Consider the following 27,885-nt stretch of genomic DNA (forward strand, 5'->3'; position numbering starts at 1 on the left):
AATTTTAGTTGGCGCGATTTTAGGACCATAAGAACATGCCTTTTCAGCCGAATGTCGAAGGCCAATACCGGATACCAATCTTTTCTCTTTTTCCTTGTGAATGCACCAACCCAGGATCTGGACATAGTAAGACTAGCCTGCTACAGTTTGGCAACGTTTTTCCCACTAACTATTAAGTAGTAAATTTCACTGTTTCGGAATTCTTCTGAATAGTTGTCAATTACTAGCAGAATAAGCAGCTTATTAAGGGGATATTCAACACTAGGATCACTTTTTTTTAGGGGATTTCTATTACTAAACATATATTGAACTCTTTTATAAGTGGCTGTGGGGGTGTGTGTATGTATGTTTCTTTTTTTTTAACCAATTGAATTTGCAGTGCAGGTCGTTGTCCCGCCTAAATCGGCTCTGCCTTTAAACGAAACTTCTTTCCACTCGGCCAAAGTGGCACCATCAGCGAAAAGTTTGCAGTAAATAGTTCATTTTGATGTTTTCTCTGTTTTCGTTTGCCTTTTTTGTTAAACTCTAAACTCTTTTTATGCCACAAATTTCCCTCACGCTTATAGTGCAAACGTTTTGTTTTCATATATGTATATATCTATATATATATATTTAAAGGATCTGTTTTATTCCACTTTTCCGTGGTGGTATTGGGTATGTATATGCGTGCATGGTTGTAAACGTATCACTCATCCGCCCCCACTTTTCACTGTGTTATACTATATCTTTTCTAAAGCATTAGCACATTCCATTACTCTTAACATGTAATCATTTGATGTCGCAATCCGTTTTTTCTTTCTTTCGCATTTGCTCATCATATATTCCAAACCTGTGTGGCTTCATATCTTTATAAATTAATCCTTACCTATGCCCTACTAAAGGTGATGTTTTCTATTCCCGTTTATCTTCCCTTCCTTTGTTTAATTGCTAAGTTCAACCGACTAGTCTTCGTATTGCGCCATTGTCTCACACGATTGCCATCTTCTACAGCATGCATCCTTCAAAGGCAAGGATGCAACATATTTATATCTAAATGTATATACACACACGCACACGAACATATGCACACTACACACAATTTACATTCGTAAAGTAAAAACAAAACATATGCGGGGGGAAAGGAAACATGCAATCCACGTTTGTTGGTGGCGTTTATGCTGCCGGAAAGCGATATAGATTGATCAATCAATTAGCATAAGGCCCAGACGCGGTTGGCAATATCCTACTTTATATCTTCTCCTAGCACTGCTGGAACGAAACTATCCGAGATGATGAAGCAGGATGTGAACTCGTAGGATTTCGTAGGAAGGTTAGTTCTTAGTAACCGTCGTAGTTCTGTTTGATGGAAATGTTTGTCCCAATGTGCGATGGATGCAGAGTTTCTTCTTGTATGTGCCAACACAATCATTGTGTTACGGACAATTGCTGGATCGCTTGGGAATGTGCTAAGTAGTTTGCGGCTTTCAAGGAAGTTATGGTAGTTCTCCTTGGTTATTCGGTGATGGAGTTCCCTCTCCCGACAGCTGATTATGAGGCTAAACGCTTTACGTGTAAAGGCAAAGAGTTCCTAGTAGGGCAAACATTCAACATCGTTTCTTGGTTTTGCTCTAAACCAACCATTAGTAATTCAATGCGCTACGATCGAAGAAGCGTATTCATTGCCTAATAGTAATATCATGAAGTGTTCTCGGGTGCCATTATTTCCTACCTACTATTTGCCCTTGTTTAACACAAACACACTCATCTCCGATCGTTATGCCTCCAATCATATCGAAGTGCATATTTGGCATTTGGGGGGAAAAGGGTAGTGTTTTGTTAGAAGCCATTTTCTATCTTTTTACCACACCGTTACTATTCTACCAGGAGCGAAAGAGGTGTTGGTAAGCAGCGTGCACCAATGATAGCGAGACTTTATTATTACAACGGGGAACTTAAAATCCATACTTCATTGCTCCTAAACGTGGCATCATTCTAGCGGTATGTTCCTGCCATAAACGAAATATTCCGGTTTTGGAGGACTGTTGTGGTTGTTGCAGCCAACAGTGATCGTAACCGGTCGGTAATCCCTCGTCTTTTTCGTACATCATCTAGTTACTAACAGCCCTGCAATACGATTGGTAACCTGCTAACCATGTCAGCACGACATACCCAACTGTGAGGAGTCCATGGAAGTAGAAATACATCCACGCTTCATTGCAAGCTAGCCCAATAAGATTACAGTTTTCATTTCTATTGCCTCTTGGATTATTTCTATGATTCCTACGCGTACATCCAGAGATAGTAAGCTTACTGATAGATATAATCGATGCAAGTTAATACTGTGGCGTACAAAGAGAAACTCTACAGAAGGGTACCGGTGAGAGCCACCGTTTAAATACTGTGCAAAAAAAAACAAGGGATGTTAAATGTCTGTTGTAACTAATGTGATGTGATGTTTCCGTGTCTGTCCAGTATGATTGATATGCTCACATAGATTAGTGAAAAGGAACAAAAAATGTACAAATCGAATAAAGCAACAAATTTAAATAGAAACCTTGACCATGGCGCTTGGTGGCATCCATGCTATGCTATCCCCCTCCATTGTACCATGAATTAATTGGCCTTTGAACGGGGAACATAATGTTCCCCTTTTTTTCTTACGGTACTGCAGAAGATAGGAAGTTTCTCGCACAGCAATAGATCGGTTTCATGTGAGGGGTTGCCTTCTTAAGCTTACTTCAACATCGTAGCCATACCGGCATACTTGCTATGACTGGGAGCCTGATAGGACGAAGAAGACTGGGACGATGTGGACGCTAGATGGAGCGAAGACTTACCCCGTCCACTTCCTCCACCACCACCACCTCCGCCTCCTCCACCGCCTCCGCCACCACCAGCACTGCTGCCGGCGCTAGATTTCGATGATTTCTTGTTGGCGATACGATCCTGCAGCTTCTTCAGCAGCTCTTCGATGTCCTCCAGTGAGTAGGTGTACGCTAGCCGACAGTTTTTCGTCTGCAGACCACCGTCAACTAAATGCTTCACGGCGTGCTTCAGACAGTAGATGCGTTCCTCCTCATCAACCGTCGTATTGTCATCGTCGTCATCGTCGCTATTACTCACCTTTACCTTTATTAGCGAAAGGTACAGATTCGCCCGGCACCGTTCACATTCGAACTCGTCGAGAGAGGCGCTCTTCTTTTTTGACTCGATTCGTTCCGATTTCGTTACGCCTTGTTCCTGGGTAGAAAAGAAATTACAGCATTCAGTATATGCATTATAGCTTGCCCTTTAACATGATTACCGATCATTACCTTTAGCGTTTGTCGATGCTGTTTCTCCTTTTCGTAAATATCGACGATCATGGGATACGCTTGAACGAGCGTATCATGATTGCTGCGCTGATCGTTCGCGATCGCAAACAGCAGCTGCTCCACGGAAAACATTGTCGGTTCGCAGCTTTCCTGTATGTCCTACAATAAAAGAGAAACATTTTTTTCCGGTTAAAACACCCCTTTTGTTGTGTTATGCCCCGCTTGGAGCAGCAAAATATCTAATTACCCTAAAATCTTCCTTGGCCGTGTCGAGCCAGCTGTTGGTAGCGAAGTAGACACTCTCCGATACCGCGTATCCAGTGCACAAGCTCGAGGTATATGCTCGCGGGAACACCACCACAAACTGTCCCGGTTGCTGTTCGGTTCGGCACAGCGAAACGCTCCGATCGGTCAGCATGTGCGGTGGCACCATCGCCGTATCGCACGGCAACCAAATCGTTTTGTTCTGACAGTGCGTTGGCACCAGCACCGTCAGCGCCGCACGGAAGTTTGCATTCTGATCGTCCGGCACACCGTACCAGATCTTGTTCGCACCCGTGTGCAAATATTCGATCCACGGCAGCCCGTGTGGATCGCGATACCAGCAGCAGGCACTGAACAGCATGCCGACGTGCAGTGTCGGAATCGTGATGCCCATAACCGGTCCGAGCGAACGTAAAATCGATCCACTGTTGTTCGTCAGCACCTTCAGATTCCAGGGATGTTTCGCACAGGACGAACCCTTCACCTTCGGGCTTGGAAATCCGTATCCGAACGCGCTGGAATCGATCGAACCCGAATGGACGCACACGTGACTATCGCGGACGGCCACGTGTCGCCAATATTCCGCCTCAATTTCTGCCACCGTCGGTTCACTGTTTCGGAACCACAGCGACATGGTGTTGCGAGCGATACGGAAAAACTGATTCAGTGGCATGCTGCGTCCCTTCACGATGCACTCCATCGAGCATTCGTCTTCGTCCTCTTCCTCCTCCTCGTCGTTGGACTCATCCTCGTCGGAATCGCCACTGTTGCGAATCTCCGAACCAACACCCTTGTCCGCGTTCCGGCGTGCCTTTGCTTCCCGCTTCGCCCAGTCCGCCTCGACTTCGTCGAACAGCTTCTGGCGTTCAGCCGGCGAGAGCGTATCGTACGGCAGCAGATACTTGCAGTAGATGTCGTCCAGCTTCGAGACGCGATCGTGCGCCGCCTTCGGTATGCACATGTCCTCCGATACGCGGACCCACTTTTTCTTCTCGATTACCTCCTTCAGGCCACCGAGCTCCTGCACGGTGTGGTACAGCCGGGGCAGATCCACTTCCATTCCACCGATCACCGGTGGCGCCTGTAGGTTGATGCTTTGCGTCGCTAGATACTTCTTGATGGCCGCGTACTCTTTCGCGCTCGGTCCCCAACGGTGCAACATCTTGTGCACGTACTGGTTGTACGCCATGAAGCGCATATCGTCCGCAATGCGACATTCCGGCTTGAAGCTGGCCGGCGGTATGATGCGACAGATGCCGAACCGGGACGCGATCGGTGCGATCCGTTCGATGTACTCCATCGGATCGCAGAATTCCTTTTCGGTCGGCTTAAATACCGGTGCTTCTACCATCTGGGCCGGATCGTCCCGACGCGGGAACACAGTATTGTTGTCCGGCTGGGGTATTGAAACTGCTTCGCTTCCACCACCTGCACCCCCACGACCAGCCGTTCCACCCTTTGCCGTTGTCTTTCCGGTCGGTTTCGAGCGCTGGGAGGAAAGGGACGAATTGGATGCGATACGTGACAAACCGCGCGACATCGGTTCGGCGCTGGCACGATCTTCTAGCGTCGGTGTGCGGGCATCCGTCGAGGATGCCGGTTCCGTGGACTTGAAGCGAGATTGCAGCAACCCAATGGGAAGCAGTTTGGCCAGTCCCTCCTTGCTAAGTGGCGCCGCTGCACCACCCTGTGCCGTCAGACTCTTTACCAGCTCCTGCACGTTCATCGAGTCGGGCAGGGTGGTTGGATTCGAACCCATCTCTGCCTTCGTGACAAGCTTCGCGTGCATTATGACACGTTGATTCGGACCGTCGGGACCTTCCGTTCCGAGCTTCACGGCAACACCTTGGATGAGCTGGTCGGCCGATTTTCCCGCGGAACTCCCACCCGTGGAACCACCGCCACCCGTTGGACCTTGCAGTGGAATGTAAAACGTTTGTCCGCCACCACCGTCCGGCTCGGTGTCGCTCGCTTCCTGCTTCACCTGCGTCGCTCGGTCCTCTTCCTTTTTCTCCCCATTACCATCCTCACCGGTGGTTTCGGGTGGTTTTATCTTCTCATCGGAATTGGCCACCGTACCGGTGCTACCGATAGTGTTCGCTTTTGCCACCACCGGTGGTTTCTGGAATGCATTCTTCTCGTCGGCCACTGGCGTTGTATCGCGCTTGTTGCTTCCACCGACGGTGGGTTCATCCCGGGCGGATGAATTGCATGACTCTCGCCGTCCACTTCCACCACCGCCAACGCTGGCACTGGCACCGTGCTGTCTACGGAATGGTGTTGCAACGGGCATAAAATCTTCCTCCTTATCAAACGAATAAACGCTCGGTTCGTTTACCGGAGAAAAGGCCCCGAATTTGTTGTTGCTTGGCGTGGATGACGATCCTTGCGCACCAGAGGCAACCGGTTTCGTGGAGGCTGTCATCGCCGGTACGTGCTGTCCGCTTGGCATAGACTGCGTTGCTGGAGCTGGTTGCTTAACCGAGAGCGTCGCCTCCTGTTTGTAGACCGGTGTACGGCCCGTCGCATTTCGATAGATTGGCTTCCGTTCGCCCGATGTTGTGGGTGTTGTGGCCGTAGTTCGCAGTGTCGATGTAGCTGGTGGTGCTGTGGGTGTTGGTTCTGCTTTCGTTTTTCGTTGTTCCTTTGCATCGCGCTGCTTGCTTGTTGGTGTTGAAACGCTGGACACTTCCTTCGTCGGTTGTCCCTCCCCATGCATTTTGCCCGCCGTGTTGCTATCTTTATCGCCGCTTATTGATTTTATCTCTTGCGCCATCGGAACGACAGCTTCTTTTTGTGACGGTTGCGGGACGACATCCTTTTTCTCCACTGCGGTGGATAGTGCTGTAGATCCTGCTGGACCACTCATAGGTGTACGATCGGGTTCCTCTTTAGTTCGATTGTTTCCAACGGTTGGCGTGCTGATTGGTGTTGAGGTGGAAGCCATCATGCCAGCCCACCCCGAACCGGTTGCTACAGTTGACGGTTGCGTAGTGACTGTAAGCTGGACAGCCGATGAAGAAGACGAGGTGGGCGGTGGTGTACGAGTGCCCGGTTCAATCACCTCCAAATCGTCATCTTTCAGATCGTCCTCGATCGGTGACCACGATGATTCGTAAATCCATTTCTGGATCTGTTCATGTGTCATGTTGACCTTTGCCTTACGGCGATCCCGTGGCGAAAGATTGCCGCCGAGCAGTGACTCCGTTAGCACGGGCGGCCCAAGCGGTGGTTTGTGCACGGAACCACACTTCCCTAGCGTACATTTCGTATCGAGCGGGCCAGAACTTTGTGCCAAACTAACGCTCGCGATGCCAAAAATCTTCTCCGATTCCTCCTTGCTTGGCAGCAAATTACCCAGCAGCGAAGAATGTGCCACGGCCGGTTTATCCGTCGCGGTCGGATCTGTTGCGGAGCACTTCTCGAAACCTTTAAGAAAGTTGGACTCATCCAGGGGGAGCGTAAAATCACCCTTGGGTGCGCTGGCCGCAACTGTCCCAGTTGCTATCGTTCCCGTGCCGGATCGATTGAAAGGCAAATTGGTTCCGTCCGGTTGAGACGCGATCACTGCTGTCCCCGGGGGCGATTTATTCAAAGGCAGGTAACCATCGGTCGAAACATTGTTCGCTGGCATGCCGACAGTTGTTCCAAGTGTCGGCTTTATGGCACGAGTAAATGGGGCCTGCTGGTGCGTTGGAGTTGTTACCTGCAGAAAGGATGACGTTTGCGTCGGTATGACCGTTGGTATGTTCAACATTTGCGGTATCTTTATCGGGCTTTCGGCCGGCTCAACCGTGGTGGACAGCTGCGTGTTGTCCATGGATTTGTTTAATCTCGATACATTTAGACCTTCCGATGTGGTGGGACTTTTTAGATGGTCGGAAGAAAGGACCGGAGATTCCACTGGACTGGTGAGCGCACTGGTTGCGGCCATTTTTGTAGGAGTTCTGATTGCGCTCCCACCAACAGACACATTAACGCCCAATGTACCGTTCTGTTTAGCTGTGCCGGCTGATGGCGGACTTATGCTGTTGGTGGCTGCTGCTGTTGGTGTTGTCCCTGTTGCCTTTTTTGTCATCGCTTGTTGCCGTACCTTTTCGTCGCTCTTTGATGGCTTCTCTGGGCTTTCCTTCTTCTCGGGTGATGATTGTTCGTCACCCGATTTCGCCTCATCCGCGACGGTCGCTTTCTTTGCATTTCTACGGCCGGCGGGAAGCTTAGCGGCGGCTGCTTTTGTTTTCGATGGCTGGCGGCGAGTTTGTTGCTGTTTGCGCTGAAATTTACTGGCCAACGGTTCCTCGTCGGAATCACTAAAGCTTTTTTCAATTATTTTTATGTCAGCGCCCTCAGCAGCCGGCTGCTGCTTTCCGGCATCGTCCACCGAATCGGCCCCTTGTTTTGCTTCGTTCGTTGATTGGCCTTTCCTTTTCGCTTTGCTGACACCCTTGGGCGTTGAAACGGCACTGCCGGATGGTGTTTGCTGCTTTGCGTCCCGTGTCTTAGTGGCGTTCGCCTTTAGTTCGTTCTCCATCCGTTCTAGCCTGCGCACATTCGGCAGCTCGAGACTGTCCAGCGACGATGCGTCATCGTCCGACTTGTCGTCGTGATTTAGCTTTCTTCCGATCAGCTCCATGTACAGCGTGGCCGCTTCCTTTGTTTTGCGCGATGGACGCGATGTACTTATCGATTCGACCGGCGTCGATGATGCCGTTTTCGGTTTCTTTTCCTCCACTTCCGGTGTTAGTGTGCCGTCACGGGTTGTATCGATTGCGGGTGTTTCCCGCTTCTTTCTTCCACCTGCAGCTACCGACTGCTTACGTTCCGTCGGTTCCGCACTCTCCGACGAAGGCAGCTCATTCTTCACCTCGTTGTTGGGTTCATCTTCTTTAGATGATTTACCGACCGGTTGTGGTTGGGTCGGTTCTTTCCGTTTTCGCCCTCGCTGCTGCTGTTGTTTTGGAAGCTCTTCCGCTTTCTTCGCCGTGCCTACCTCGCGCATCTCCGACTTTCTCGAGCTTATGTCCGAACGGCGGCTTACAACCGATTCGGATCGACGAGTCTTTTTATCCGGCATTTCATCCGGATCTTTCTCCAGTGTGGCTGGTTCCGACTTGCGACTTCTTCCGGAACGGGTCGTTTTACCGGGCTCGTTAGCGGCCACCGTATCCGTCGAACGTTTTTCCGCCGCTGTAGTCCGCGATAGTGGTTCGTCATCGTCGGATGAAAAATCAACACGTTCCTGCTGCTTCCGTTTGTCCTTTGCACTTTTAATCGTATCCGATTTAGTTGCTACTGAAGGAGGATTCCGTAAAGCGGATAACCTTGTCGTTCGTTTTTCTTTTCCTTCCACATCGGAAACAGCGGTCGAAGGCTGTTGTTGTTGTTGCCGTACAGGTGAACTCTTAGGAGTTTCTTTAACGGACTTCTTCGAACTGCTGCTTGTACCGCGAGTTGTACTCGGTTTAGTAGAATCTTCCGCAGGTGAATTGGGGGTAGGTGAACTTTTACCCGATTTGTTAGGCGTTTTACTTTCGGCTGTTTTAGACGGCGATTCTTTACTGGGTTCTTCCTGTACGTTCGCAGCCTTTGAAGAATCACGCTTTGCATTGCGAGCAATTTTTGTAGGCGATCCTTTGGCACTTTCGACGGCCGGACTTGAGGCGTGAGATGCTGCACCGCTGCTCCGAAGACCACTTTTTCGTTTGCCAACGTTAGGTTCTTCTCCGGCCGAAACTTTTTTATCATGCTTATTCTCCTCCTTCGCCTCGTCTTCTGCTTTGCCATCTTCCATTGGTTCATTGTCCGAACCATTTGGCTCTTCGTCTTCTTGCTCTTCTCGAGGCGGCTTTGTAGGAACGCTAGAGGACCGGGTAGTTATAGAAACATTGCCTCGTCCACTCTGTCGCTGACCCTGTGTCGTTGCTCGCAGTTTAGCCACCCGCTGATCGTGATACTTTTTGCGTAGTGCCTGCATCTTATCCTGCGTGCGCTTTCGATCGGATCGTGTCTCTGCTAGAACTGGATGTTGTTCGGCACGTTTGCGTACAGCAAAAGGGATGTACGTAGTAGCTGGCACGGCTGCCGCTGGAGCAGGAATGATTTGCTTTTCCTGGCTAGCCGCCGGTTCGTGCTGTACGGGTTTATTCGAAGTGGCGTTGTCCTGTTTTTCTTGCGTTTGTTTTGGTTCGATTAGCTTAGAGGAAGTGGAACAGGGCATCACAGCTGGACCGGGTGTTTCGTTCGTCGATGTAGCTATCTTCGATTGTTGCGATTTTAGCTTGGAACTACCTGAACCGCCCGGTGTGGACGTTTGTCTTCCACCGCTGCTACTGTGTCCCGCATTCGTAGTGGCGCCGGTGTTAGATTTGTTGAAAAAATCTAACGCAGGCGGTAATACCGGAGTTCCACGAAAGCAAAGGAACGTCAAGAAATCTTCCGTGTTTGGTCGCATGTTCGGTAACAGTTCCGGTACTTGTGGGCTGGCTTCTGAACCCGTCCCGCTGCCAGATACGGTCGGTGTGGTGCCATTTCCTGGCCCAGACTGTGAGGCTCGGTTCTGGCCATCTTTGCCGGGTGTTGGAGGTGCAGAAGAATAACTAAGGTAAGACGAAGAAGCCGTCCCCTGTCCTTGAGCGAATTTTCGCTGTGCGTGCACTTTCGGGCTGAAAGAGAAAAGAAAAAAATAAGCATTTTCTACGATTCCTAAAACAAACCTAATAGATAAATTGCAGAACGTACCGTTTCGGTATTTCTGGCGGAGAAAGATCACGTTCTGCTGCTACGTTAGTAATGGGGCCGTTAGACCCGCTGCCGGAAGATGGATTGGTGCTACCGCCACCGGCTTGTGCGATGGTCGACACTTTACGCCGGCGTTTACCTTCCTTCGAAACGACCATTCTCAACACCGCCCGGTTGCCACCGTCACGAACTACAATTACCCGGGCACTCTATCTATTGACCGGTGCTGTTGCTGTGCTTACCAAGGAGCCAAATGGCAACAGTGGCAGCTCGCGCTTAGCTGTCCAAAGCGTAGCGCGACCGGATTGATGTTAATTTTGCCGTTTTGCGGCATGTACGCGTCACACTAACAACACCACCGAACAAGTTTCCCTTCGCAAAGCACCGAGATTTAACACCGTTTTCACTGCTTTCCACCATTGACCTAACTTTTCCGATAAAGAAATATGGGGGAAAAAATCAAAACCAACAACCAACGCCAGACCAACGCATCAACGCTGCAGCGGCACGGTGTCGTGAGCAGATCCAATTTTCATCACCCCTCCCATTCACACGCACACATACACGCCCGCGTTACCCGTTTTTGCGGCGCACGAACAGCTTGCACGATAAAGTATCACCGTATAATGCGAATATCACGATATAAGGAAAAATTTGCGATCACTGGTATTATTAGCAATTGTCTAGAACTCGGAAGAGAGGAAGCATCACAAAAATGATATCCGAAGGGGAAATTCGCTATTCATTTGGCAAGTGAGTTTAGCGCCGCTTACACCAATGAGATTGAGACGCGAGATCGGTGCGAGATATGCCTGCCAGTGTGGCCTTTCTTTGTCGGACGTAGGGTTGCTTTGCAAAAGAAGGCTGCCAACCGGGACGTTTGGATGTTGTCTCGCGTGTGTCTCGCGTAGTTTAACGAAGGGGTATAAGCGCCGTTAGTGAAGCAGCGATTCCCGACGCACAAAATTTTGACACCGCACGTCAAACGGACATGACGCTGTCAACGGCCGGGTTGCCAACAAATAATATTTTCGCTTTCCTGGTCAACAATCGATGCGTTTGAAACATTCACAGTTTTTATTGAACAGTGGCACTAAAAGGTATTTTTGTAGACGGGCATGGTCGTTATTGTTTTTTTAAAATACCGAAATGATTGTGGTATTTTTGACTTTCAAACTGAATGCAATTAATTGGAGTAAAATTTGAACCACCGAAACGACTCTTCGATGCCCACTGTGATGCAGCTTGTCGAGTTGTGTGCGTTTGGAGTAGCATGTGTCAAAAAATGGCAAATCAGATTGCGTAGCAAAAGCGTCCCGATAGTTTTAATTTCGATCTCGAATATCTTAATTCCTGCTTTGGATTTGCAACTTTTGCATTAACCTGAAAGTAAACCACTGCATACAGCAATTGAATTCTAATGGCAGACAGCGCTGGAGAATGGTGCTTGATAGAGAGTGATCCCGGTGTATTCACAGAACTTATCAAAGAGTTCGGTAAGTTGTCCAGCGAAAGGCACAGTTTTTTTGGGTTAATAATCATGAATTTTCAATGCTGCTTGTTTCAGGGGTCGACGGTGTGCAAGTTGAAGAACTGTGGAGTTTGGACGAGGACAGTTTTAAAGATCTTGAGTAAGTGCTCCGATCGTTTCAGATGGTTCCGAAAGCGATCGTTTTAAAGAGGAAATCTTTCCTTCATTTCGTTACAGACCCGTACATGGGCTGGTGTTTCTATTCAAATGGGTAAAGGACGATGAACCGGCCGGGTCCATCGTTCAAGACAGCCGGCTGGAGAAAATCTTTTTCGCCAAGCAAGTCATAAACAATGCTTGCGCTACTCAGGCCATTCTAAGCATTTTGCTGAACGCAACCCATACGGACATTAGTCTAGGTACTACGCTGACAGATTTTAAGGAGTTTGCCTGTACCTTTGATGCGTATAATAAGGGTCTTGCGCTGAGTAATGCCAGCCAGATCCGGACCGTGCATAACTCTTTCGCTCGGCAAACTCTGTTCGAGCTGGACAACAAGAGCTCTGGCAAGGAGGATGTGTTCCATTTCGTCGGGTACGTCCCAGTAGACGGCCGGTTGTACGAGCTGGATGGTCTGAAGGAGGGTCCTATCGATCACGGTGCTGTCGGTCCCGGACAGGACTGGCTGAAGGTGGTGCGGCCTATTATAGAGAAGCGCATGCTTAAGTATAGCAAAGGGGAGATCCACTTCAACCTGATGGCAATCGTCTCCGATCGGCAACTCATTTATCAGCGACAGATCGATCAGCTGTTGAATGCGGATGAAGGTGAGATGGAAACAGACGCGAAGCAGGATAAGATCAACCATCTGAAAATGCTGATCGACGACGAAGCAGCTAAACGTAAGCAATATAAAACGGAGAACATTCGCCGTAAGCATAACTATCTGCCATTCATCGTGGAGTTGCTCAAGGCATTAGCTGAAAATGGACAGCTGATGCCGCTGTATGAAAAGGCGAAACAACGTGCCCTAGAGCGGGAGGCCGCCAAATCGAAGCAATCATAAAATGATTCCTTCATGCATGCATTTTCATTTCGTAATAAACTTTTTCTACACCGGTTGTTATACAGTACGTGCTTTTGTTACTTTCTTCCATGGAAAGCTGCTAATGGGGTAAATGGTTCAGTTTTCGGCGGGTGTGTATTTAATCGCTAATTGGCAACAAAAGAAGTGATACATTTCGCAAATCATTCTGGTTATTCAAATGAGCCGGCAATTTTCCTCCCCACATCCACAACACACCGCGGTTGTGGAAAACCACAAATGTCAACCAATAGTTATAAACCATCAGGAAATGTCACGCAAGCAAACAAAAAATCAATAAAAACAAATCAAACAATACCAAAACACCGCACGAAATTGCGACTCGCTAGAAAGTGTTCCGTTTGAAACAAAATTGTAAAAGATATGATTAAATAGAAAACAAACTCATTGAAAAAGTGCTTTACTTTAGTTCATGTAACCAGCTACAACGATGGCAGAAGAGCTAGCGCACGATTACTCTGGTTACTTCAAGGCGTCCAATCTGGATCAGGAGGTGAATTGTTGGACTATAATTCCTTCAATTGCTTGTAAACAATTTGTCCTATTTTCTTTTGTAGCTGAAACCCATCACAGTTGGGATTGATCGAATGATGTTGCGTTTGGAAGAGTTCGAAAATCTGTTGGAGCTCGTAAAGGCCGAATCAGGTGTTGCACTGACCCAGAACGTGCCGAAACTGTTGGCTCTGAAACCAGAACTCGACATTCTTTGCGAGCGTATCGACAAGCTAGAACAGTTTGTGGTGATGGTTGGACGGAACTTGGATGCGGTCGAGAAACAGGTGCAGATTGCGGAGGAAGAGCTGGACATTCCGGACAAAACGATAAACGTGTTGCTCAAATCATTGAACATTTTTGGAAAACCGAAACCCACCGAACGGCTAACAAACCGGAACGCGAACGGGGTGTATGAGCCGGTTGCTGTGTTCAAAACGGAACAGTACTTTCGCCCAAATGGGCCAGAACCAAACGTTACAAATGGGCCAAGCCAAGAGGATCCGTCCTCCTGTGAAGACTGTGATACTGGAACACCGGAAAAGTGAATATTTGAGTTGAACGTTCTACAGCTACTCGGAAAGTCTTAAAATACTGCAACGAAGACAATGAAGCGGAGCGCAAAAAGCTCATTAAAATTTACAATCAATAAGTTGTTTCAACATTATCATAAAGATGGTAAAATGGTAATAATGGATTTGCTATAATAATATGAGAAAAAACAAATCAAGAAACTTGGCATATGCAGTAATTAGAGTACTTTTTGGCTCTTGTTAGTGTGTATCTCGAGATGAAGACGGAAATACAGGAAAAGTTCGCCACTGCTTCCACAATCTGAACAACGAAAAACCGAACTTCAACCCGAAGGAGTGTTAAAATTTTTATTTTTTTAGTTGTACTGATTTCTGATTGATTTTGTCAGATCTTAATTTAATATTTTAACATGTAGTCTACTACAAATTTCAAGAGAAAATAAATCAAACAGATTTTTGCAATGATTTGAAATATTTATCATCAAGATTTTTCGTTCCGTAATTTCGGGGGATGATTTTTTTTTTGACAGTTTGTCAAACGTCAGCGCTCTGCTGGAGCTTTTATTTGCTTCTCGTGCGCGTTGGCCAAGGGGTGGGAAAATTGCATTCACACCAACCACACAGTTCCATTCACGCACAACAAAAACATTCCCGTGTGCAAAGCAACACAACACAGTTTTAAAATCGATGGCTACTGTGTGGTTACTGCGAAGGTTAAAATAGTGTGGAAAGCATAAAGTTAACATTCCAACAACGGTCTGTGTGATAATTGTGCGGGGTTTTTGAAAAAGCGCTAGCCAATGCGAACTGCAGCGGTGGCACGGTGGCAAACCAGATGGATGGGTAATTAGTATTACGGGTGCGGTGCATGATATTCCCGCGATAACACGCCTCCGGCAGCGATAAGGCTGTTGAGCGAGATTAATCCAACAACGGTGTGTGGTCCGGTTGTTGCGTAGCTATTGTATCGTGCTTCCGGTGTGATAAACTAGCCGATTTTCCCCGCTAAGCGCTAACATATGTTGCTAACAGTCGTCAGACCGCGAAAATCTTTTCGGAATTGTCGCATTGATGAATGTTGAGAAACGTGGCAAGTTTTGTATGATGATTGTCGTACAATTTTCACACCGAACGCTAACAAATGACCTTTCTTCGTTTCCATAGGAACGTTCAAACAAGAACACGCACATTATCCAAACGGCACAAGCTCGACTGATGTGATAGCTTCTAAGCATTTGATATCATTAGTACCGGTAGCAAACGATAACGTACAGCAAAGGGAACAAGAATAATTCGTACAGACAAATCATTAGATTCCAGCGAGTGTACAGGATTTGCACCTCGAATTCTGTGCCATATAAGTTTTAAACGTCGAAAGTAATCTATTTATCACAGTAGACGTGAGCAGCAAGCAACATGGTCAACATCAAGTATGAACGGGTGAAGCAAACGACCGATCAAGAAGGTGCTCCAGACGAAGAAATTGAACTCGAAACGAACAGACGAGGGAGCGACCATCGGCAACAGGATGCATTGCACAGCCACAGTCAGTATCACCAAAGTAACAACGTACACTCCAGCTATGGGCACCATAGCCAGTACATCGTCGCAACGGCACCCGGTGGCAATAAGCCCTACGGCGATGGTGATACACGCACCAAAACGAAAAACGCATTTACCAACCGGATCGTCGTAACGCTCGTGCTGATCGTTTGCTACTTTTCGCTTTCAATTGGACTCACCTTTTACCAGCGGCATCTGCTGCAGCACTTTAAGCTACCGCTGTTTGTGGTACTGTACCATTTGGTGATTAAGCTGCTGCTCTCGGCAGTTGTGCGTGCTGTGTTGCGCTGCGTAACGAGGAAACCGCGCATCTTGCTGGACTGGCGAACGTCCGTGCGGAAAATTTTGCCAACCGGTTTGGCAAGCGGGATTGACATAAGCTTTTCTAACTGGGGTCTCGAACTGGTGAAAATATCGCTGTACGTATGCATGTGCTTGAGAAATGCAAAAGCAATGGTTGCTTCAATATGTTATTTGCTTCTCTCGTTTTAGCTACACAATGACCAAATCCACTACCATTGTCTTCATACTGATATTTGCCATACTGTTGAAGCTCGAGAAGAAGGTAAATGGATGAAATGTTAACCTAAAACACGATTGATATCGTTTCTACCTTTCCATACCTCACACAACAGAGCTGGTCGCTGGCGGCTATCGTTGTCATGATCTCGGGTGGTCTCTTCATGTTCACGTACAAATCGACCCAGTTCGATGCTCTCGGGTTTTCGTTCCTGTTGTTTGCATCCCTCTCAAGCGGTATCCGTTGGACGTTTGCGCAACTGATCATGCAAAAGTCGAAGCTGGGTCTGCACAACCCGATCGACATGATATTTCACATGCAACCGTGGATGATACTGTCCGTTCTACCGTTTACGATCGGCTTTGAAGGTGTGTTCGGTAGATGTTTCTATCTCGTTTGCCTTTTACTATACTTACAGTAATGGAATATTGTCCACCTTACAGGACGAAAACTAATCGAAGGTTACCATATGGTTCAGCAGGTGCCATCAAGTGTCGTGGTTGATTTGTGGTTAAAAATTTCCCTCGGTGCATTCATTGCATTCGCCATGGAGGTGAGCGAATTCATGGTCCTCACCAACACCTCTAGTCTTACATTGTCCGTAGCGGGCATATTTAAGGTAAGTGTCTCTTTTGTGGTATACTGTGTAAAGTTTTCTTTTATTTCAAAAATCGCCCTCAGTGCTCAGTAACAAATTCAATTGTGGAATACGGTGTGTGCTAAGGTGCACTGAAAAATATGTAAACTGTAGTTGAAAATTGTTGCGTTACGCAAAATGTAGCAAAGTATAAGCTGCAAAACATTATGTTTGTTTCGCTTGCTCAACGAGCGGGTCGACAGCTGGTACGGGTGCCGCTTCGGTACGCAATCCCCGTATGCTTATGTCGTACACTATTTCCTCAATTTTCTTCACATCGTACTTGAGTGCATCAAAGCGCTTGCGAAGCGAATCGTTCTTGAGATTCAACAGCCGGAAGCCCGAGTTAAGATCGGCGACGAATTTTGAGATCATGAGCGGTTTTTCATAGTCACCCAAAATGACGGAGTTGACAGCGTAGCGGCTCTGAAAGAATAATGCACAATTAGTATAACCATGCTTGTGAATGGTGAAGGTTCGCTGCTGATACGTACCAGCTCTGAAGCGAGTTGTAAAATACCCACTAGGTAATCCTCGATGTCTAGATGGAATCCACTCTTTTGATCGATAGTCACTAAAAAAAGGAAACAGGAAAGTCGATAAGAGAACAGTAAGAGAAACGGATTTGCCATGCAAAACTGGCAACACTTACGACCGAGAATTTCTGCCGCCGTTTCTCGGTTAACTAGAAACCCTTTCTCGAGATAAATCGTGAGCGCGATTAGAAACACGATTCGCTGCGTCATGTAATGCCAATGGTCGTGATACCGGTAGTACTGTCCTGCCGGGATGAGTGCGGCCAGCTTTCCATAACCCTCACGGCAAGTGTCAAAGATGGTCCGTGCCTTAGCGCAGGCTGCCGGTACATCTGCCATGCTGCTGTGAATGATCTGCAGTACAATGGCTGCCTCCTTCGCCGCCTGATCTATGTCACGTACGATTTCGCGTATTTCCTGGAAATAGTAAGCGAAACCGGCATGTGAACCACCCCATCGACATGAGATTTGTTGTTCGACGTGCACTTACAGTACGCAACTCCTGCTCCTTCACGAGATAATCGTTGAAGCTATCGAATATGTTCTTAACGTTGTTTTGCATTTTTCGTTTGTAATTTCAATTGAGGAAACAACGACTCGGAAAGTGTTTGAGCGCAAACAGACCGTTCTAGTTTATGTTTTTGTGTGTGCCGGGACAGCGTTGTTATTTTGACAAGTACAACCAAGGTGGTTAAAACCGCAGCTGTCAACTGCAGAGAGTGAAGACCCATGTACAGTGAGTCACGAAATAGTGCAGTAGTTAAAAATAGCTCAATTTTCTGAAATTTGCATTAAAATACATCAATAAATAAATTTAGGTAAATTTCCCAAAAAAAATGGCAAGGGGTAAGCCTTATGAAATTTTCGAGATGAATTTTTTTTTAAATTGTTTTGTTAGTTTTCATTCTTTTTTAATTTAAAGCAATATTTGAGTGAAAAGAAACTTATTGTAACAATTTCGCATAAAAATAAATTTTTTTTTGAATTTTGCTAAATTCCTCAACAAATGGCAAGGGGTAAGCCTTATGAAATTTTCGAGTTGAAAATTTTTTAAATTTTTTTTTGTTATTTTTTATTCTTTTTTTAATTTAAAGCATTATCTGAGTGAAGAGAAATTTATTGCAACAAATTTGCATTAAAATACATCAATTTATAAACGAGGGAAAAAATGAGGAAAATTTTACATTTTCTCAAACAGGGTATGGAACTTGGTTCCTCGAATAACTTCTGGCATAGACATCTGAGAGCATGGCCGTCCAAGAAGAAAATGTAGCCATTGGTGCCATCTATCGACCACAAGTTAAGGATTGGCGATCCGTTGGATACCGACAGAATTATAGGCAAAATTTGGTGCAAAAATGAGGAAAATTTTATATTTTCTCAAACAGGGTAAGGAACTTGGTTCCTCGAATAACTTCTGGCACAGACATCTGAGGGCATGGCCGTCCAAGAAGAAAATGTAGCCATTGGTGCCATCTATCGACCACAAGTTAAAGATTGGCGATCCGTTGGGTACCGACCGAATTATAGGCAAAACTTGGTGCAAAAATGAGGAAAATTTTATATTTTCTCAAACAGGGTATGGAACTTGGTTCCTCGAATAACTTCTGGCACAGACATCTGAGGGCATGGCCGTCCAAGAAGAAAATGTAGCCATTGGTGCCATCTATCGACCACAAGTTAAAGATTGGCGATCCGTTGGATACCGACCGAATTATAGGCAAAACTTGGTGCAAAAATGAGCCTTAGGAGATTTAGGAGCCTTGGCAAATTTGTAGATTTTTTAAATTTTTGTTATTATTTTTTATTCTTTCTTAATTTAAAACACTATTTGAGTGAAAAGCAACATATTGTAACAATTTCGCATGAAAATAAAACAATTTTTTAAATTTTGCTAAATTCCTCAAAAAAATGGCAAGGGGTACCCCTTATGAAATTTTCGAGTTGAAAATTTTTTAAAATTTTTTTTGTTATTTTTTATTCCTTTTTAATTTCAAAGCATTATTTGAGCGCAAAGAAACTTATTGCAACAAATTTTCATTAAAATACATCAATTTATAAACGAGGAAAAAATTGAGGAAAATTTTACATTTTCTCAAACAGGGTATGGAACTTGGTTCCTCGAGAAACTTCTGGCACAGACATCTGAGGGCATGGCCGTCCAAGAAGAAAATGTAGCCATTGGTGCCATCTATCGACCACAAGTTGAAGATTGGCGATCCGTTGGATACCGACCGAGTTATAGGCAAAACTTGGTGCAAAAATGTGGAAAATTTTACATTTTCTCAAACAGGGTATGGAACTTGGTTCCTCGAATAACTTCTATCACAGACATCTGAGGGCATGGCCGTCCAAGAAGAAAATGTAGCCATTGGTGCCATCTATCGACCACAAGTTAAAGATTGGCGATCCGTTGGATACCGACCGAATTATAGGCAAAACTTGGTGCAAAAATGAGCCATAGGAGATTTAGGAGCCTTGGCAAATTTGTAGATTTTTTAAATTTTTGTTATTATTTTTTATTCTTTCTTAATTTAAAACACTATTTGAGTGAAAAGCAACATATTGTAACAATTTCGCATGAAAATAAAACAATTTTTTAAATTTTGCTAAATTCCTCAAAAAAATGGCAAGGGGTACCCCTTATGAAATTTTCGAGTTGAAAATTTTTTTAAAATTTTTTTGTTATTTTTTATTCCTTTTTAATTTCAAAGCATTATTTGAGCGCAAAGAAACTTATTGCAACAAATTTTCATTAAAATACATCAATTTATAAATGAGGAAAAAATTGAGGAAAATTTTACATTTTCTCAAACAGGGTAAGGAACTTGGTTCCTCGAATAACTTCTGGCACAGACATCTGAGGGCATGGCCGTCCAAGAAGAAAATGTAGCCATTGGTGCCATCTATCGACCACAAGTTAAAGATCGACGATCCGTTGGATACCGACCGAGTTATAGGCAAAACTTGGTGCAAAAATGTGGAAAATTTTACATTTTCTCAAACAGGGTATGGAACTTGGTTCCTCGAATAACTTCTATCACAGACATCTGAGGGCATGGCCGTCCAAGAAGAAAATGTAGCCATTGGTGCCATCTATCGACCACAAGTTAAAGATTGGCGATCCGTTGGATACCGACCGAGTTATAGGCAAAACTTGGTGCAAAAATGAGCCTTAGGAGATTTAGGAGCCTTGGCAAATTTGTAGATTTTTTAAATTTTTGTTATTATTTTTTATTCTTTCTTAATTTAAAACACTATTTGAGTGAAAAGCAACATATTGTAACAATTTCGCATGAAAATAAAACAATTTTTTAAATTTTGCTAAATTCCTCAAAAAAATGGCAAGGGGTACCCCTTATGAAATTTTCGAGTTGAAAATTTTTTAAAATTTTTTTTGTTATTTTTTATTCCTTTTTAATTTCAAAGCATTATTTGAGCGCAAAGAAACTTATTGCAACAAATTTTCATTAAAATACATCAATTTATAAACGAGGAAAAAATTGAGGAAAATTTTACATTTTCTCAAACAGGGTATGGAACTTGGTTCCTCGAGAAACTTCTGGCACAGACATCTGAGGGCATGGCCGTCCAAGAAGAAAATGTAGCCATTGGTGCCATCTATCGACCACAAGTTAAAGATTGGCGATCCGTTGGATACCGACCGAGTTATAGGCAAAACTTGGTGCAAAAATGTGGAAAATTTTACATTTTCTCAAACAGGGTATGGAACTTGGTTCCTCGAATAACTTCTATCACAGACATCTGAGGGCATGGCCGTCCAAGAAGAAAATGTAGCCATTGGTGCCATCTATCGACCACAAGTTAAAGATTGGCGATCCGTTGGATACCGACCGAGTTATAGGCAAAACTTGGTGCAAAAATGAGCCATATGAGATTTAGGAGCCTTGGCAAATTTGTAGATTTTTTAAATTTTTGTTATTATTTTTTATTCTTTCTTAATTTAAAACACTATTTGAGTGAAAAGCAACATATTGTAACAATTTCGCATGAAAATAAAACAATTTTTTAAATTTTGCTAAATTCCTCAAAAAAATGGCAAGGGGTACCCCTTATGAAATTTTCGAGTTGAAATTTTTTTAAAATTTTTTTTGTTATTTTTTATTCCTTTTTAATTTCAAAGCATTATTTGAGCGCAAAGAAACTTATTGCAACAAATTTTCATTAAAATACATCAATTTATAAACGAGGAAAAAATTGAGGAAAATTTTACATTTTCTCAAACAGGGTATGGAACTTGGTTCCTCGAGAAACTTCTGGCACAGACATCTGAGGGCATGGCCGTCCAAGAAGAAAATGTAGCCATTGGTGCCATCTATCGACCACAAGTTAAAGATTGGCGATCCGTTGGATACCGACCGAGTTATAGGCAAAACTTGGTGCAAAAATGTGGAAAATTTTACATTTTCTCAAACAGGGTATGGAACTTGGTTCCTCGAATAACTTCTATCACAGACATCTGAGGGCATGGCCGTCCAAGAAGAAAATGTAGCCATTGGTGCCATCTATCGACCACAAGTTAAAGATTGGCGATCCGTTGGATACCGACCGAATTATAGGCAAAACTTGGTGCAAAAATGAGCCATAGGAGATTTAGGAGCCTTGGCAAATTTGTAGATTTTTTAAATTTTTGTTATTATTTTTTATTCTTTCTTAATTTAAAACACTATTTGAGTGAAAAGCAACATATTGTAACAATTTCGCATGAAAATAAAACAATTTTTTAAATTTTGCTAAATTCCTCAAAAAAATGGCAAGGGGTACCCCTTATGAAATTTTCGAGTTGAAAATTTTTTAAAATTTTTTTGTTATTTTTTATTCCTTTTTAATTTCAAAGCATTATTTGAGCGCAAAGAAACTTATTGCAACAAATTTTCATTAAAATACATCAATTTATAAATGAGTAAAAAATTGAGGAAAATTTTACATTTTCTCAAACAGGGTATGGAACTTGGTTCCTCGAATAACTTCTGGCATAGACATCTGAGAGCATGGCCGTCCAAGAAGAAAATGTAGCCATTGGTGCCATCTATCGACCACAAGTTAAAGATTGGCGATCCGTTGGATACCGACCGAGTTATAGGCAAAACTTGGTGCAAAAATGTGGAAAATTTTACATTTTCTCAAACAGGGTATGGAACTTGGTTCCTCGAATAACTTCTATCACAGACATCTGAGGGCATGGCCGTTCAAGAAGAAAATGTAGCCATTTTTGCCATCTATCGACCACAAGTTAAAGATTGGCGATCCGTTGGATACCGACCGAGTTATAGGCAAAACTTGGTGCAAAAATGAGCCATAGGAGATTTAGGAGCCTTGGCAAATTTGTAGATTTTTTAAATTTTTGTTATTATTTTGTATTCTTTCTTAATTTAAAACACTATTTGAGTGAAAAGCAACATATTGTAACAATTTCGCATGAAAATAAAACAATTTTTTAAATTTTGCTAAATTCCTCAAAAAAATGGCAAGGGGTACCCCTTATGAAATTTTCGAGTTGAAAATTTTTTTAAAATTTTTTTGTTATTTTTTATTCCGTTTTAATTTCAAAGCATTATTTGAGCGCAAAGAAACTTATTGCAACAAATTTTCATTAAAATACATCAATTTATAAACGAGGAAAAAATTGAGAAAAATTTTACATTTTCTCAAACAGGGTATGGAACTTGGTTCCTCGAATAACTTCTGGCATAGACATCTGAGAGCATGGCCGTCCAAGAAGAAAATGTAGCCATTGGTGCCATCTATCGACCACAAGTTAAAGATTGGCGATCCGTTGGATACCGACCGAGTTATAGGAAAAACTTGGTGCAAAAATGTGGAAAATTTTACATTTTCTCAAACAGGGTATGGAACTTGGTTCCTCGAATAACTTCTATCACAGACATCCGAGGGCATGGCCGTCCAAGAAGAAAATGTAGCCATTGGTGCCATCTATCGACCACAAGTTAAAGATTGGCGATGCGTTGGATACCGACCGAGTTATAGCCAAAACTTGGTGAAAATAAGCCTTAGGAGATTTAGGAGCCTTGGGAAATTTGTAGATTTTTTTAATTTTTGTTATTATTTTTTATTCTTTCTTAATTTAAAACACTATTTGAGTGAAAAGCAACATATTGTAACAATTTCGCATGAAAATAAAACAATTTTTTAAATTTTGCTAAATTCCTCAAAAAAATGGCAAGGGGTACCCCTTATGAAATTTTCGAGTTGAAAATTTTTTTAAAATTTTTTTGTTATTTTTTATTCCTTTTTAATTTCAAAGCATTATTTGAGCGCAAAGAAACTTATTGCAACAAATTTTCATTAAAATACATCAATTTATAAATGAGGAAAAAATTGAGGAAAATTTTACATTTTCTCAAACAGGGTATGGAACTTGGTTCCTCGAATAACTTCTGGCATAGACATCTGAGAGCATGGCCGTCCAAGAAGAAAATGTAGCCATTGGTGCCATCTATCGACCACAAGTTAAAGATTGGCGATCCGTTGGATACCGACCGAGTTATAGGCAAAACTTGGTGCAAAAATGTGGAAAATTTTACATTTTCTCAAACAGGGTATGGAACTTGGTTCCTCGAATAACTTCTATCACAGACATCTGAGGGCATGGCCGTCCAAGAAGAAAATGTAGCCATTGGTGCCATCTATCGACCACAAGTTAAAGATTGGCGATCCGTTGGATACCGACCGAATTATAGGCAAAACTTGGTGCAAAAATGAGCCATAGGAGATTTAGGAGCCTTGGCAAATTTGTAGATTTTTTAAATTTTTGTTATTATTTTTTATTCTTTCTTAATTTAAAACACTATTTGAGTGAAAAGCAACATATTGTAACAATTTCGCATGAAAATAAAACAATTTTTTAAATTTTGCTAAATTCCTCAAAAAAATGGCAAGGGGTACCCCTTATGAAATTTTCGAGTTGAAAATTTTTTTAAAATTTTTTTGTTATTTTTTATTCCTTTTTAATTTCAAAGCATTATTTGAGCGCAAAGAAACTTATTGCAAGAAATTTTCATTAAAATACATCAATTTATAAATGAGGATAAAATTGAGGAAAATTTTACATTTTCTCAAACAGGGTATGGAACTTGGTTCCTCGAATAACTTCTGGCATAGACATCTGAGAGCATGGCCGTCCAAGAAGAAAATGTAGCCATTGGTGCCATCTATCGACCACAAGTTAAAGATTGGCGATCCGTTGGATACCGACCGAGTTATAGGCAAAACTTGGTGCAAAAATGTGGAAAATTTTACATTTTCTCAAACAGGGTATGGAACTTGGTTCCTCGAATAACTTCTATCACAGACATCTGAGGGCATGGCCGTTCAAGAAGAAAATGTAGCCATTTTTGCCATCTATCGACCACAAGTTAAAGATTGGCGATCCGTTGGATACCGACCGAGTTATAGGCAAAACTTGGTGCAAAAATGAGCCATAGGAGATTTAGGAGCCTTGGCAAATTTGTAGATTTTTTAAATTTTTGTTATTATTTTGTATTCTTTCTTAATTTAAAACACTATTTGAGTGAAAAGCAACATATTGTAACAATTTCGCATGAAAATAAAACAATTTTTTAAATTTTGCTAAATTCCTCAAAAAAATGGCAAGGGGTACCCCTTATGAAATTTTCGAGTTGAAAATTTTTTTAAAATTTTTTTGTTATTTTTTATTCCGTTTTAATTTCAAAGCATTATTTGAGCGCAAAGAAACTTATTGCAACAAATTTTCATTAAAATACATCAATTTATAAACGAGGAAAAAATTGAGAAAAATTTTACATTTTCTCAAACAGGGTATGGAACTTGGTTCCTCGAATAACTTCTGGCATAGACATCTGAGAGCATGGCCGTCCAAGAAGAAAATGTAGCCATTGGTGCCATCTATCGACCACAAGTTAAAGATTGGCGATCCGTTGGATACCGACCGAGTTATAGGAAAAACTTGGTGCAAAAATGTGGAAAATTTTACATTTTCTCAAACAGGGTATGGAACTTGGTTCCTCGAATAACTTCTATCACAGACATCTGAGGGCATGGCCGTCCAAGAAGAAAATGTAGCCATTGGTGCCATCTATCGACCACAAGTTAAAGATTGGCGATCCGTTGGATACCGACCGAGTTATAGCCAAAACTTGGTGCAAAAATGAGCCTTAGGAGATTTAGGAGCCTTGGGAAATTTGTAGATTTTTTTAATTTTTGTTATTATTTTTTATTCTTTCTTAATTTAAAACACTATTTGAGTGAAAAGCAACATATTGTAACAATTTCGCATGAAAATAAAACAATTTTTTAAATTTTGCTAAATTCCTCAAAAAAATGGCAAGGGGTACCCCTTATGAAATTTTCGAGTTGAAAATTTTTTTAAAATTTTTTTGTTATTTTTTATTCCTTTTTAATTTCAAAGCATTATTTGAGCGCAAAGAAACTTATTGCAACAAATTTGCATTAAAATATATCAAATTTTTAAATTTTGCTTAATTATTCAAAAAGTGGTAAGGTCTCAGAAAATTTTCAAGTATTTAAATTTTTTTGTAATTTTTTTATTATTGTTTATTCTTTTTTTCATTTAAATTTATTTATTATATTTATTTATTTATTCGAAAACGCGACAATTGCTAAGCGTTTAGTGACAGGGTTAGGTATGTTTCACTGATTTTTGCATAATTCCAATTGCAACAACCGATAAATACGCTCTCTGGAATAAAATCATTTTATTTTTTAAAATTATATGTATATCGTCAACACGCTAACCCATATATTAGGCTATTCAGCAGGATTGTAATGCAGTCGATTATTGTTGTAAAGAATTTAACACGTTTCCCTCAAATATTACTTTTTGCAACATCAATCGACTTCTCACTAATCGTAACATTAATGTATTTTAAGGAAATTTGTCAACTGGTACTAGCTGTAGAGTTGAACGACGAGCATCTCAGCACGGTTAACGTGCTCGGTTTGGTCATGTGTCTTGGCGGCATCTGTTGCCATGTGGTCCACAAATTCTTAACGTATCGCGACGAAACGGCAAAATCATCACTAACTTCGCTAGACAAGTCGGTCGGTGGTTACATCGAGGATCACGACGATGAGGACGACGAAATGCGGCCGTCCGGTCCGTTGGGAATGGGGAGCAGTAAAAATGGCGTACTAAAGTTTGGCAACGGTGGTGCCGGAGCTGATACGGGTGGTACTGGGGCACGATTCAAGAGTGGCCAGTACAGACCGTTGCTTGTCAACGAAGCGCGCGATGCAGACGATTCGGACCATCTGGTGGTGGAGAACCGGAACTATCTGTCGGACGATAGTGAGCAGGAAGAGAGCGGTACGCAGGACGTACTGTTTGATATACTTAAACGCCGTGAGCGATAGTCATTCCAGCGGGAAATTTCTGTTCCCTTACGTAAAATAGGCCACAGGAAATTGTTGAGAGGTATTTCGTTTTGTTTTTGATTTGTCGTTATACATTGTACATTGCCTGCCCAAAAAGGAATTGTGCTGCTTGTGCTGGACCGATCCGAGACCAGCAGTGTTCCAGGGTTGACAAGAATCGCCGTTCCTAGCAGATATTATTCCAGTCATTTGCATTGCATAATGTACATATACTTAATATCGTTTTGAAGTATATTTTTTCTATGCCATATATGTGTAGAAAGCAAATTTTAAACACCTTTTTATTACCATTAACGCTTGAGGGGACAGCATTTAACGGTTAAAATATATGTGATGTTTGTTTTTTAATTAGACAAAATTAACCTAGTAAAAGCATTAATGTAAGATTTTGAATTAGAGCAAAGATTTTTGTTGACACGACTGAAGCTTATTTCTGCAACTTGCTGTAATGTTGCGTACTACTTATATTATCGTACCTTCGCACTTTTACTATCTTGTTGGTAAAATGAAAGTAAATTATCCCAGTCCAGACGATGTATTGTTTTCGTTTTTAAAATGATGTTTACCTTAGAGTGGATATTAATCAACAGAACAGGATAACCCCGCCGGATGTATTGATGTTAGGAAATGTTTATTTTTTTAACCGTATACTTACACACCACTTACCTCCTACGGCCAGATTGATGGAGCTTAAAACAACCAAATTAAAATACAGTAAAAATAGGCACCGTTTTTTCGAAAAATTTATGGCTGTTTTCTTTCAGTGTTCCATCGGTGGCGAGATCGTCACATCATCTGATTGACCACTAATGTATTAGCTGTTTTAACTTAATTCGTGGCCTTTTTGTGGATGTTGTAAATGGCTACATTGTTTTATAGCTTACCCTTTATAATTTGAGGCATAAATGCTGTTTGATTGAACTGCAAAAGGAAATGTAGAAGTGAGGAGTTTTTCTTACTTTGATAGAACCTTCCCGGATAATTTTTACAGACATCTACTCATTGTTAAATAGCCGCAAAACAAAAACGATAACTTCGATAGGCGCTAACAGAGAAGAAATCTTTTTCCGCGAGGAACTCATCAATCCGATAGGTGAAAACAATAGAATTCTGTTTTTCTCAAAAGAAACGAAAACGAGAAAACGAAAATCACGAATTAAGTTTAAGATCTAATAGTAAAACAACAAATCAACTTATACCCTTGTATGTGTGTGTGTGTGCAACACCGTTGTTTTTTACACAGGAGAAAAACAAAGGAAATAAAGAAATTGATCAATTACAGCACGTTATGTACACGATGGAACTATAGAGAAAGA

General features: G+C 42.8%; 5 protein-coding genes across 6 annotated transcripts; 3 read left to right on the forward strand and 2 right to left on the reverse strand.

The window, feature by feature from the left end:
- Positions 1-220: 220 nt before the first annotated feature.
- LOC125772264 (mucin-5AC) lies at positions 221-11,193 on the reverse strand. 2 transcript variants are annotated; one of them, XM_049443766.1, is made up of 5 exons: positions 10,873-11,193; positions 10,296-10,723; positions 3,541-10,219; positions 3,294-3,452; positions 221-3,219 (listed from the first exon to the last, which is right to left on the reverse strand). In XM_049443766.1, exons 2-5 carry the CDS (start codon positions 10,451-10,453, stop codon positions 2,713-2,715), a joined length of 7,503 nt encoding a protein of 2,500 aa, XP_049299723.1. In that variant the 5' UTR covers positions 10,454-10,723; positions 10,873-11,193; the 3' UTR covers positions 221-2,712. The 2 variants fall into 2 exon arrangements, with proteins under 2 accessions (XP_049299723.1, XP_049299721.1); XM_049443764.1 differs by having other exon boundaries at positions 10,296-11,193.
- Positions 11,194-11,532: 339 nt separating this feature from the next.
- On the forward strand, positions 11,533-12,897 carry LOC125772282 (ubiquitin carboxyl-terminal hydrolase isozyme L5). The gene is made up of 3 exons (XM_049443826.1): positions 11,533-11,791; positions 11,863-11,926; positions 12,004-12,897. The coding sequence occupies exons 1-3, from the start codon at positions 11,716-11,718 to the stop codon at positions 12,830-12,832; spliced, it is 969 nt and encodes a 322-aa protein (XP_049299783.1). The 5' UTR covers positions 11,533-11,715; the 3' UTR covers positions 12,833-12,897.
- A 117-nt stretch (positions 12,898-13,014) lies between these two features.
- On the forward strand, positions 13,015-14,056 carry LOC125772298 (biogenesis of lysosome-related organelles complex 1 subunit 4). The gene is made up of 2 exons (XM_049443861.1): positions 13,015-13,364; positions 13,429-14,056. Exons 1-2 carry the CDS (start codon positions 13,302-13,304, stop codon positions 13,909-13,911), a joined length of 546 nt encoding a protein of 181 aa, XP_049299818.1. The 5' UTR covers positions 13,015-13,301; the 3' UTR covers positions 13,912-14,056.
- A 409-nt stretch (positions 14,057-14,465) lies between these two features.
- On the forward strand, positions 14,466-27,853 carry LOC125772274 (solute carrier family 35 member C2). Its single transcript, XM_049443810.1, has 6 exons — positions 14,466-14,739; positions 15,061-15,878; positions 15,952-16,024; positions 16,095-16,347; positions 16,423-16,598; positions 26,066-27,853. Exons 2-6 carry the CDS (start codon positions 15,313-15,315, stop codon positions 26,546-26,548), a joined length of 1,551 nt encoding a protein of 516 aa, XP_049299767.1. The 5' UTR covers positions 14,466-14,739; positions 15,061-15,312; the 3' UTR covers positions 26,549-27,853.
- On the reverse strand, positions 16,610-17,842 carry LOC125772290 (translin). The gene is made up of 4 exons (XM_049443840.1): positions 17,643-17,842; positions 17,269-17,569; positions 17,111-17,190; positions 16,610-17,042 (listed from the first exon to the last, which is right to left on the reverse strand). The coding sequence occupies exons 1-4, from the start codon at positions 17,712-17,714 to the stop codon at positions 16,782-16,784; spliced, it is 714 nt and encodes a 237-aa protein (XP_049299797.1). The 5' UTR covers positions 17,715-17,842; the 3' UTR covers positions 16,610-16,781.
- Positions 27,854-27,885: the final 32 nt, after the last annotated feature.

Source organism: Anopheles funestus, chromosome 3RL (genome assembly GCF_943734845.2).
Source record: "Anopheles funestus chromosome 3RL, idAnoFuneDA-416_04, whole genome shotgun sequence".
NCBI classification, from domain to species: Eukaryota; Metazoa; Arthropoda; class Insecta; order Diptera; family Culicidae; genus Anopheles; species Anopheles funestus.

Excerpts from the sequence above, each read along its gene's own strand:
- LOC125772264 (XM_049443766.1), bottom strand. The coding sequence starts at position 10,453 with ATGGTCGTTTCGAAGGAAGGTAAACGCCGGCGTAAAGTGTCGACCATC. Across the intron at positions 10,220-10,295 it reads CCGCCAGAAATACCGAAACG|CCCGAAAGTGCACGCACAGC; the intron begins GTACGTTCTGCA and ends TTTCTCTTTCAG. Across the intron at positions 3,220-3,293 it reads AGCATCGACAAACGCTAAAG|GAACAAGGCGTAACGAAATC; the intron begins GTAATGATCGGT and ends TTTTCTACCCAG.
- LOC125772282 (XM_049443826.1), top strand. The coding sequence starts at position 11,716 with ATGGCAGACAGCGCTGGAGAATGGTGCTTGATAGAGAGTGATCCCGGT. Across the intron at positions 11,792-11,862 it reads AGAACTTATCAAAGAGTTCG|GGGTCGACGGTGTGCAAGTT; the intron begins GTAAGTTGTCCA and ends TGCTTGTTTCAG. Across the intron at positions 11,927-12,003 it reads GACAGTTTTAAAGATCTTGA|ACCCGTACATGGGCTGGTGT; the intron begins GTAAGTGCTCCG and ends ATTTCGTTACAG.
- LOC125772298 (XM_049443861.1), top strand. The coding sequence starts at position 13,302 with ATGGCAGAAGAGCTAGCGCACGATTACTCTGGTTACTTCAAGGCGTCC. Across the intron at positions 13,365-13,428 it reads CGTCCAATCTGGATCAGGAG|CTGAAACCCATCACAGTTGG; the intron begins GTGAATTGTTGG and ends TTTCTTTTGTAG.
- LOC125772274 (XM_049443810.1), top strand. The coding sequence starts at position 15,313 with ATGGTCAACATCAAGTATGAACGGGTGAAGCAAACGACCGATCAAGAA. Across the intron at positions 15,879-15,951 it reads GAACTGGTGAAAATATCGCT|CTACACAATGACCAAATCCA; the intron begins GTACGTATGCAT and ends CTCTCGTTTTAG. Across the intron at positions 16,348-16,422 it reads GTTTACGATCGGCTTTGAAG|GACGAAAACTAATCGAAGGT; the intron begins GTGTGTTCGGTA and ends TCCACCTTACAG.
- LOC125772290 (XM_049443840.1), bottom strand. The coding sequence starts at position 17,714 with ATGCAAAACAACGTTAAGAACATATTCGATAGCTTCAACGATTATCTC. Across the intron at positions 17,570-17,642 it reads AGGAGCAGGAGTTGCGTACT|GAAATACGCGAAATCGTACG; the intron begins GTAAGTGCACGT and ends TACTATTTCCAG. Across the intron at positions 17,043-17,110 it reads TACAACTCGCTTCAGAGCTG|AGCCGCTACGCTGTCAACTC; the intron begins GTACGTATCAGC and ends TTATTCTTTCAG.